Here is a 12,084-nt window from a genome sequence, read left to right as displayed (position 1 = left end):
CACCGCTGCGCTTGAAGCTTGCGGTTTAGATTACAAAACTTTCATTTTGGCAAGGGCATCATCAATGACAACAGATCATCGTCATACGCTAACTTCTGAAAAACTTCCCGCAGTTTACTGATATTCTCAGCAAAATATGAGTTTACTGTTCTCACATTTATATCGCAATTCCTTACAGCCATGCGGTTTCTCCAGATACTGTGAAGGCCGAGAAGAAAGAACATGTCATAAGGTATACTGTCTTGCTCTGTGGATAGGTAACGGATACCATGAGCTGTTAACGGCAATTCTTTTTTAATAGTTCTTTGCATAATATCCCAAAAGAAGACCGCACTCCAACAGTCCAGAAAAACGTGTTCTATAGTTTCTGGTTTCTTGCAAATCAAACAGTTAGTCCCCCATGGTAAATAGTCCCCTCTTTCTTTTAGCCATGTTTTAACAGGCATGGTATTAGTATGTAGTTTAAAAAAGAATGTTTTCACTCCCCCTGGTACAAACATTCGCTTCACACGTTTTAGGACATCTTTCCCTTGGCCTTCGCGGTACATTAATCGATATAATGGTTCTGGGAACATAATATCTATTAAATCCGAGCTTATCCGCTTACGACTGATTACAGCCAAATATTCTATGGAAAAGTGGTGGTGTAAAAATCTAAATGCTACGACCCCCTCACGTAAAAATTTACTCGTTGCGTAACACCCACCCTCCCTCATCGAGACAACAAAGTTAGGTAAGGCATTGCTCAATCGGACTTGGATAACTGTTCGTAAGAAAGGATTTGTCGTGTCTCGTAAGAACAAAAATCTAGAAATCAGTCGCTTTAAGTATAAATTTGGTAATGACAAGCCCCCCTGACCCAACTTGCGAAACAAGTTGTTCCTGCTTGTTCTTTCATATTCAGACTGCCACACAAAAACAGCAAATACTCTATGGAATTTCTTGAGGTTGAATCGGGAACAACTCAGGACTTGCATGAGATACCACAGCTTGCTCACCAAGAAGATTCTGCAGATAGCCGCACGTGCAAATATAGAGAGGTCACGTCCAGCCCACTTATCAGTTTGAGCTTTTAGTTCCTGCACTTTGCCATTCCATAAGTCTTTAGTGTCTCGATGTGTGCCTAATGGTACACCAAGATAAATCCCAGGCGTGAGCTTCCACTGCATACCTTCAAAAACACGCGGCGTTGTTTGCCACCGGCCGTGCCACAAGCCGACACACTTATTCAGGTTTATATTGCTGTCCGTCATGTCACAAAACTCGCGCATAATTGTCATGGTTGCTCGAACACTCTCCTTATCGTCACAGAAAACAACAACATCATCAGCGTAAGCTAATAAACGTACCTCACATCCTTCTAGGCTGAATCCTCGCACATCCGGACTATCAATAATTCTTTTACAGAGAGCCTCTAGATATATTGCGAACAAAAGAGGTGACAGGGGACACCCCTGACGAACAGAGGAACGCACTTCAATCCTTTCAGTTAGCTTATGGTTGACAATGAGGTTAGTTGTACAATTACTGTATGCCATTTTAACTCCCTCTGTTATCCGTGATCCAACACCGACATAGCCAAGAATTGTAAACAGGAGATTGTGACATACTCTGTCAAACGCCTTTTCTAGATCAATTTGTAACATAGCGACTTTCCTAAAATCTGCATCACAAGCTTCAAGAATGCTGCGAGCCACATGGATATTAGTAAATATAGACCTCCCTCTTATCCCGCAGGTCTGATGCGGTCCTACTAAAGCACCAATAACCCCTTGTAGTCTCCGCGCAAATATCTTCATTAAAACTTTGTAATCTACGTTTGTCAGCGTAATTGGCCTGTAGCCTGTTACTTTGTTAAGTTTATTTGCGTCATCGCTTTTTGGTATCAAGACTGTATACGCCCTTTTAAAGGACGGTGGCAAACGACCTTTTTGATACGCCTCCATAAAAACACGCTCTAATAAGATGGCTATCTTCGAGCAAAAGGCTTTGTAAAAAACTGCTGTTAGGCCATCAGGTCCTGGCGATTTTCCAGGGTTAAGGTCTTCAATGGCCGTTACGATCTCCTTTGCTGTGATATCTTCGGATAATCTATCTGTTTCTTCGGCGTCTAACCTAGGTAGAGTGGTTAGAAAATGGCTTTCATACCCAGCCTTGCTCGGTATTCTACACTTGAAGAGCTCCCTGTAATATTCCGTAAACGCATAATTAATTTCTTCGGCATCTCTAGATATTTTCCCTTTGTATTCAATCTCAACTATTTCGTTTCTCCTCGCATACTTTTTCTCAGTTCCCAATGCACGCTTTGTTGGCATTTCATCAGCCAAGATCTTTCCCATTCGTGCGCGAATAAGTGCGCCACGGTATTTTTCCGTGTCGATAGCCTCAATTTTATTCTTTGTTTCCCTTATTTCTTCCATAAAGGTGCCTGGCGCTGCAGTTTCGGCATCCACAAATTCCTGAAGCATTTTTTAAAGGTTATTTTCCTCTTGGCGCTCTTTAAAACGTATTTCTACTGCTCGCTCTATGGCACCACCTGACACTGCACCACCCGTGACATGGTTTTCCAGTGTACATTTTGGCCATGTCAATAGTACGACGTGCTGATGCGCTGATGTTTACATTTGCATTTTAAAGGGACCCTGAAACGATTTTGGCGATTTTCTACAAACGTACTGAGTCGTTAGAGTAGGTTCTTCTGATCATTAATTGATGCATCTAAGTGCTCTGCGTAAAGCGTGTAATTTATTATAAGGTTTTAAAAATACCCATCGCTGCCGATCGCAGCGCACTGCTCGGCGGAATTTTAAGCCGCCCCTACCCATATGATGCAAATAACCTATATTACGTCACATGGGCGAGCTATCTGATTGGCTGACCAGGGTGCGTGGTCGATAATTTTTCCAACTTTATGGTGAACAAATGATGCTCGTAATAGTTGGAATGTTAGTTACTTTGTTTTTGTAAAAAGAAAATACCTTAAAGAGAATACACAAGAATAGTTTTTTAGTACACTTGAGCACTTCCGGCACACAGCAAGTGTCGTCTGCTTGTGTTCCAACGTACTCCATTTTGACGAGAGCTCCGCGGTCAGAGTCCGTCTCAGTCTTTTCGCGAGCACTATGATTCGACTTCGTTGCCTTGTGGACTGCAAACCTAGCGACCTGCAAACCGCGAGTCCAGTATTAGGGCAAACGCAAGCGCAAGGGGACAGGGTCTGGCCGCTTGACTGTGCCGGGATGAGCCACGAGATGAGCAGAAGGGCAAATGTGAACGGTCTGCACGGTGCAGCCACCTGGTGGCACAGAGCTCAACCATACACAGTAGCAGCAACGAAGTGTATTCTTTGCTGCTGGTGTGTATTTTTCGCAGGAGTGTAATCATCAACGCGTTGATTTATAAATGTTTAAAATGCTTTATACTTGGTTAGAGCTATATTAGCGCTTTGTTTGACTAGTTAAGCGCTGCGCCAGCAAGTGTCTGGACCGTGCAGACCGATCAGGCTGCTCACGTACGTCTACGCTAAGGTTCCTTCATCAGCTTGAGTTTATGCCTCCAGTCATTTGCCGAAATGACCAGCTTGCCTGTTTTTAGCGGAGTACCAGACACGTTCGGCGCTACGACAGAATGCGCGCAACGCACGCTGCTTCGATAGCTCTCGGTCGACGGCCAAGCGGCTAGCGGAGAGGTCTCGCGCGGGAGGGGGCGTGCCCCTAAACAACCGGAAATGAGCGATGTGACGTCGCATCGTGACGCTGAACCAGTGAAGGCGGAGCTTAGCGCCGCTCGCTCGGCGAGCGAGTTGAGGAGGAAAAGCATAGCTAGGGAGGAGGGTAACTTCTAATCGCTTGCAGCTCCATTCATACGTAACGCTTCACTTAAATTGTGGTGCGAATGTTCTACTTAAGCTGTACCCTACGCGCCAACAAAATTTGTCCGAACCGTTTCAGGGGCCCTTTAGGAGCCAAGATCCGCTATCACTCCACCATCAATTGCCGCATCTCTAGGAGAGCAAGAGTGTTCGTACCATCGACAGGTACATCGTGGAGTGCTTGAACATCGATACTGATGTACGATATCCATATTAAATAAGAAATTCAGAAATAGACAACGTTGACTTTTAGGGTTATTACTGCTACTTTCGACAGTTGTCTCTCGTTCTTTACACTTTTGAGCGCGCATATAATTCGTGTGTTCAATGCAAAATAGCTACATAAACATTCGTGGATGAGAGTTCTTTCTGACAGCATACTGGCTTCTCGCGGCAGCAGTGTACCAGATTAATGAAACCCGAGCGAGACAGCTTTTCACGCAACTTTGTGGAACAACCCAAATCTTGTTTTGCGCTTCGCATAAGCTTGTGAAATATTCCTGGGAAATTAACTAATGTGTCAGTGTAAGAGCACATGTAAGTCCACAGGCCTGTGTGCCACATCTTACCCAAAACAAGAAAACAAAACGGATACGCAGCCATTCCCGCAGATGGTATGATTTTGATCAGCGGCCGATTTTGAGGAGGCCGGTAGGGCGTTGCTGCTGCCGCGTCGTCACGGTACAATTATAACTATTCGCCACGTCGACTTTAATACCGGTGTCGGTGCCATCAGCATTGCCGGCTTCAGAGAAGCGCGATTGAATACCGTGCAAAAGAAAAGTACAGTGTACAACACCGACGCGAAACTAACATACAATTTTAAAGGGCCGTGACGGAAAGCGCTTCTGTTGCGACTTCAGAACTCTTGGCCGTCGCGACCGAATGTTTCTGCTGCGACGTCAGAATTGGTGTTGTAACCTCGGAGTTGCTGCCAGGATATAAAGCTGTTGTTCCGACTTCAGAACTCTTGTTGTCGCGACAGAACGTTTCTGTTGCGACTTCATAACTATTGGCCTTCGCGACAGAATGCTTCTGTTGCGACATCAGAATTTCTGTCGTAACGTCAGAAATGTCTCTCAATTAAGAAATGTCAAGAACTTCTGTCGTACAACAGAATTTCTGTAGTTGCGACAGGAATTCCTCTTGTCTTTTTCAACTGGGCACTACAGAAGCATGTCGCATCGCACAATTTCAGTGCACGTCTGTTGTCATCATTGGGTACATGTTGCGACTATAGGTTTCTGTTGTGGAACAGTTCTCTGTAGTACAACAGAAGTTTGTCCATTACTTCAGGAACACTTCTGTTATGTCAACTGGGGGCCTGTTGCAATCATAGGTTTCTGTCGTACAACAACATTTTTCTGTAGTACAACAGAAGTTGGTCGCATTACTTCAGGAACACTTCTGTTGTGACAATTGGGGGCCTGTTGCCACAATAGGTTTCTGTGGTATTTCAACAGCTCTCTGTAGCACTGCAGAAGTTTTTCGGGTTACTTCAGGAACATTTCTGTTGGGACAACAGGGTGCCTGTAGTGATGACAAATTTTTCTGTAGTACTACAAAAATCTGTTGTAGAGCTTCAGCTTTCTGTTGTAACAACAGACATACGACAGACTGTACTTCTGTAGTCACAACAACAAATGTCTGTTGTACATCAGAAAAGTCTGTCGCTCCATCAGGAATCTGTAGTTACTACAGAAAAATCCTCTTGTACAACAGAAATTTCTGTAGTACTGAACACAACCTCTGTTGTCATTTTCAACTGGGCGTACTTGTTGCTGCGACTATTACTGGCACCTCGACAACCAAGTGATGTTCCGCTCACGGAAAGTCTGCAGCTGCTTACCAATCATTACGCACCGAAGCCGTCAGCGATAGTACAGCGGTATCATTTTCATTGCCGGACACAAAGGGATGGCGAAGCAGTCAAGGACTTCGTTGCTGAGCTGCGTAAGTTGGCGGACCCTTGTGCGTTCGGCGGGGAATTAGAAAACAACCTGAGGGACCGAATCGTACATGGTATTCGGGACGAGGCAATGTGACGGCGCCTGCTAGAAGAGTCTGAGCTACCACTGGACCGCGCTGTCAAGATCATTACCAGCATGGAAGCCACCGTTTCTGGCGCCAAAATAATGACCGGCCAGGCGGATGGGGTGGCCATTAACCGAGTGTCGAGGACTGGCGAGGTTGTCGGTGATTGTTATCGCTGCGGCGGACGGCACCACGAGCGGTTGTGCAGGTTGAGGAATCTGCGGTGTTTTTATTGTCAGAAGAGAGGCCATGCAGCAAAGAAATGCACAAGTAGACAAGAAACGGGAACGAGTCCGCAGGGAACGGAACATAAAGGTGGACGGCAGGGAGTCGGACTGCCCAGATCTCAACCTAGGCGTGCGGTGATGGTCGCGGGCCCGGTAGACGCGGCATCCGACGAATGAATCGGAGAGACAGACTTTGGCAATTTGTGGTCGCTAGAGGGTGGTTCGACGAATGCCGCTGTTCCAGTCTGACGTCGATAACGTTCTGGGGCCAAAGGTGCCCCCTATTTGCGCCACGGTACTTGTGGAAGGTCAGTCGCTACGCATGGAAGATGATACGGGGGCCGTCTACTCGGTGATTGGTGAGGCGGAGTTCACGAGGCTGTTTCCGGGGATGGCGCTGGAAAATTCCGACCTCAAGCTGAGAGGCTACTTCGGCCATCAATCAGCGGTCGTGGGGAAGGCGACAGTGATTGCCAAATTCGGAGGAAAGCACGCTCGACTGCCGTTGTTCGTCGTCAAGGGCGGCTCGCGGGCCTTTCTGGGGAAGAACTGGCCAAAAGCTTTTGGTATGCCGCTCGACAGTCTGCTGAATGTGCCCTCAGTCAATGACGTGAAGAACCTGGTAAGCCGATTTCCTTATGTGTTTTCAGAAGGTCTCGGTAACTTTGCCGGAGTGAAGGCCAAGATAAGAGTGCCAGAGGACGCGACACCACACTTTTCAGGCCGAGACCAGTACCATTGATTGATGTATGGGGTTTGATGGCGCAAGGGCCAATGTATGGCCAAAGAGCGCCATGTCTGCGGTAATGCGTTTGCAGTGTAGTTATGATTACTATGAAGTTGGTGTGACGTGGCTGTAAAGGGGCCTTAAAATATACGCTCTAAAGTGCGTAAAATCTGTATAATAAAATTATGGCGATGACGTATGACTTGTACTATGAACATTTATATGCATTTAAACAGAATGATGCGATAGGTAAAATATATCAAATTATAAGAAATGCTAGAGCACTATTGTCTCCTTACAGCCCTTGAAACACAAGGGTCTGGAGGCATGTGCTATACAGTACAACTATCCAGCGGCATCCTCTAAAGAGAGGAAGCGCTACGAATGCATGGGACTAATAACATGTAAGACCACATCTCTGATGAAACCTAGGACTGTGTCTGTATTAAAAAGCGGTTCTGCGCCGAGGAACATTACTGGATGGAGAGGAATGTGCTGTCTGTATGCTAAGGAAGAATGTCTCATTCTCTCAGATTCGGCTTCCCGACACTCCAGAAGGACGTGGAGCACGGTCAGCCTCTCCCAGCATCTACCACAGGTTGGAGGTTCACTTTCAGTAAGCAGATAATTATGGGTGCCAAATGTGTGTCCTATTCTGAGACGACAGAATAGGACATCTGTTCGGCGCGACTTTGTAGTAGAGGGCCAGAATTCTAACTATGGTTTTATCAGGTGGAGCTTATTATCCGTTTCCGCGTCCCACATGCGTTGCCAGTGGTCTCGCAATCTCCTTCGCAAGAAAGGTTTCGGATCTGTGACAGGAACCGCAGCGGTAGGGTTGACAGCTTGCTAAGCGATTGACGTGGCCATCTCGTCCGCCAGAACGTTACCCTCAATGCCCCTGTGGCCAGGCACCCAGCATATAATGATACGCTGGTTAGATATGTACGCTTTACACAAGACGGTGTAGAGTTCATTAAGTACAGGATTTTTGTGTGTATAGATTGACATCAAGGCCTTCAAGACGCTTAGAGATTCTGTATAGATCGCTGCTTTTGGAAGTTTTGATCTTATATGCTTCACAGCAGAGAGTAATGCGTAGGCCTCGGCCGTAAAGATGCTTGTTTCCGGATGGAGTACATCGGATTCCGAGAAGGATGGGCCGACGGCTCCATAGGATACCCCGACATTTGACTTCGAAGCGTCTGTGCAGAACTCTGCGCAGGAGTGTTTGTACTGAAGTTCTAGGAAATGCATCCTGATTTCGGCCTCAGGAGCGTGCTTTGTAACTTTTATAAAGGATATGTCACATTGTATCATTTGCCACTCCCAAGGAGGTAAGAGCTTGGTTAGGTGCAGTAAGCGATGCTTGAGGAGTGGGATATGCATTTCATCGCTAAGCTCCTTCACACGCAGCGAGAAAGGCTGTCTTATGGAGGGACGATTACTGAAAAGTGTAGCGCACGTCATATCGGTAACGGTATCAAAACATGGATGTTCAGGATTAGAGCGTACTTTAAGGAGATATGTAATGCTGATGTATGATCTCTGTAGGTGGAGAGACCATTCATTCGATTCGGCATATAAACTTTCAATCGGGCTTGTTCTGAAAGCGCCCGTGGCTAAGCGGATACCTAGATGGTGAACAGGGTCTAGCATCTTTAGTGCGCTCGGGGCGGCAGAGTTATATATCACGGCACCATAATCTAATCGTGATCGGATGAGGCTCTTATTGAGATTCATTAGGCACTTCCTCTCACTACCCCACGTAGTCTGGGATAGAAGTTTCATTAGGTTCATTGTTTTCAGACACTTTTCTTTTAAGATCTTTAATGTGTGGGACGAAAGTGCGTCTATTGTCGAGTATAACACCTAGAAATGTGTGCTCTTTGTTTACAGGTATCTGTTGTCCACACATTTCTAAGGAGGGATCCGGAACCAGGCCTCTCTTCCTTGTAAACAAAACACAAGAACTCTTATGAGGATTGATTTTCAATCCATTTTCCTCTGCCCACCCTGACACCTTGTTCAAACCATGCTGTACCTGTCTCTCGCACACTGCGAGGTTACAGGATTTGAAACCTATTTGAATGTCGTCCACATAGACGGAATACAAGATGGACCGTGGTAAGGAAGCATGAAGTGTTGTCATTTTAATAAAGAGTGTGCAACTGAGCACGCCACCCTGGGGTACACCGGTTTCTTGTGTAAAAGGACGTGACAGCACATTGCCTACTTTCACCCGGAAGGTACGATTGCACAAGTAGCTTTTTATTACGTTTAGCATATTACCATGAATGCCCATTTCTGACAAATCTCTCAAGATTCCGTAACGCCAGGTCGTATCGTACGCCTTATCCATATCGAGGAATATCGATAAGAAAAACTGTTTGTGTACGAACGCGTCACGAATATGTCCTTCAATACGTACAAGATGGTCGGTTGTGCAGCGCCCTTCTCGGAAGCCACGCTGATAGGAATCAAGCGTTTTGTTTTGTTCAAGGAAATGGACGAGTCGCCGATTTATCATTTTTTCAAATACCTTACACATGCAACTTGTGAGGGCTATCGGGCGGTAACTTGCCACTGAAGAAGGGTCTTTCCCTTGTTTCAAAACAGGGACCACAATGGCTTCTTTCCATGCCGTTGGAAGGTACCCTGCGTCCCAGATGGTGTTGAAAAGTGTAAGTAGTGTTACTTGCGTGTCATTGTGTAAGTTTTTGAGCATTTCATACATGATTCCATCGGATCCCGGTGCAGAGCTCTTGCATGCGCTCAAGGCAACTCTCAACTCAGCAATACTAAAAGGACGGTTGAACGGTTCATTCTGCTGACACTTTCTTATGAGTGGCTTGCGTTCTTCTATTTGTTTGTATTTGGGAAAGGATATTGAATAATTGGTGGAACTCGACACGCTCTGAAAGTGCTCCCCAAATGAGTCTGCCTGATCTTGCAGTGTGTCGCCCTGTGTATTTACCAGTGGGAGTGAATACGCTGGTCGACTTCTAATTCTATTTACCCTGTTTCAGACCTTGGCCTCATCTGTAAACGAGTTAATACTCGATAAAAAGTTCTGCCAACTTTCTCTTCTGGCCTGCCTGCGGGTTCTCCTGCCTTGTGACTTTACTTTTTAAAGTTGGCAAGATTCTCTGCAGTGGGCGAAGCGCGCAGCAACCCCCACACTTTGTTCTGATTTCTACGTGCGATTCTACATTCATCGTTCCACCACGGGACGCGCCGTCTACATGCCAAGCCACTTTCTTTAGATATGCATTTAGATGCGGCATCTATTATGAACGCTGTAAAATACTCCACAGCAGCATGAGTTTCTAAAGACATATCAGCCGATGAGATTTTTTTTATTTATTTATTTATGAATACTGCGATCTTGTACACAAGATCATAGCAGGTGGGAAACATTGTGTGAGATACAGAATTACAGACACAAAGAAAACAAAATTGCACATAGAGATTCAACAAGAGAATACAGCGACAAGGTCAATTACCAGCAATCAATTCAAATGCTCTTGAAATGAATGTAATGATGTCTGTCTGACAACATCATCCGTGAGGTCATTCCAATCAGTGATGGTCCTCGGAAAAAAACGAATATTTAAAACAATTAACTCGCGGATTTAATGGTGTTATAGAAAGACAATGGCGATTTCTAGTTTGGTACCCCGAGGAATAGGTAAGGATATTCGAGGTGTCAACTTTGAGATTATTATTAATTAATTGATAGAAAAACTTTAAGCGACATATGCGATTTCTGTTAGGAATAGAGGGTAAACCGCTTTTCTTGAGGAGGTCACTGACTGATGCTCGCCCTTAAGTGTTATATATAAACCTTACTGCTTTCTTTTGGACTCTTTCAAGTTTATTTATGTTTACCTTTGTAAAAGGTTCCCAGATAATTACTGCATATTCTAAGATTGGTCTAATAATAGTGTTGTAGGCAAGGAGGCGTCCACCAGGGGTTGCTAGCTTGAGCGAGCGTCGTAAGAAAAAAAGCTTTCGGAGAGCGTTTGCTGAAACATAGTCGACATGCCTGGTCCAAGAAAGGTTATCAGAGATCCATAGACCTAGATACTTATATTCTGTGACTTCGTGAAGAAAATTATTATTAGCAGTGTAGTAATATAGAAGAGGGAGCTTTTTAAGTGTTATTCTCATAAATACGGTTTTTTCAAAGTTAATTGACATTTGCCACTTCTCACACCAAGAAACTATTTTTGCAAAATCATTATTCAGCCTAATTTGATCATCAGTCGAACTTATTTTCTCATACAGCACGCAGTCGTCGACATATAACTTAACACGTACTGACAGGTTTTTAACAATATCATTAATAAATATTAAAAACAGTAGGGGGCCGAGGACGGATCCCTGGGGAACACCAGAATCGACAGGAACGTAATTGGAGCAAGTTTTATGCAGTTCGGCAAACTGACGGCGATCAGATAGGTACGATTGTATCCATGTTAATATCTGTTTATTATTTATGATAAAACTGAGTTTATGAAGTAGTTTCTTGTGCGAAACCTTATCGAAAGCTTTTCGAAAGTCCATAAAGATAACATCAGTTTGTTTTCCTTCGTTGATTGCTGTCGCAAAATCATGGATTGTTTCGACCAGTTGAGTGCATGTGGAATACCCTCGTCTGAACCCGTGTTGAACATCTGCCAGTACATTATGCTCGTCGAGGAAATTAGTTAGATGCTTATGAATGATGTGTTCCAATAATTTGCACGTTGTCGAAGTTAATGAAATAGGGCGATAATTTTCAATACACGTCTTCTCTCCACTTTTATGCAAATGCTTAATTCTAGCAGTTTTCCAATCACACGGTAAAACACCTTCTTTCAATGATCGAGTGAATAGGACGGACAAATACTTTGAACACCACTCTGCATACCGTATTTTCCGGTGTATAAGACGCGTTTTTTTCTCCAAAAATCTTGCTGGTGCGTCCTATACAAGGGTGCGTCTTATATCCGAATTTTTCGTTTTTTTTGCGGGTTCAGAAATTACTCAGGTTCATGCTCAAGCTTTTTTCACCGAAAAAATATCACTACCAATGATGCGGTAGTAGCACGGTTATTACTTCAATACGGGGACCGCCGTGCGCAACTTTTTTTAGGTGAACTTTATCATGAAACGGCGAGGATGACGACTTCCAGAATCGCAAACACGCGGTCGTTTCGGAGGCGCAAGCAAAAGTAATG

The 12,084-nt window shown here is 44.7% G+C and overlaps 1 protein-coding gene across 1 annotated transcript; it reads left to right on the top strand.

Moving 5' to 3' along the window:
• The first annotated feature begins 6,361 nt into the window (after positions 1–6,361).
• On the top strand, positions 6,362–6,874 carry LOC139047094 (uncharacterized). The gene has a single exon (XM_070521055.1). The coding sequence runs from the start codon at positions 6,362–6,364 to the stop codon at positions 6,872–6,874; it is 513 nt and encodes a 170-aa protein (XP_070377156.1).
• Positions 6,875–12,084: the final 5,210 nt, after the last annotated feature.

Source organism: Dermacentor albipictus, chromosome 6, assembly GCF_038994185.2.
Source record: "Dermacentor albipictus isolate Rhodes 1998 colony chromosome 6, USDA_Dalb.pri_finalv2, whole genome shotgun sequence".
Classification (NCBI taxonomy): Eukaryota; Metazoa; Arthropoda; class Arachnida; order Ixodida; family Ixodidae; genus Dermacentor; species Dermacentor albipictus.
The sequence above is the reverse complement of the archived record's forward strand: the minus strand, read 5'-3'. Positions and strand labels throughout refer to the sequence as shown.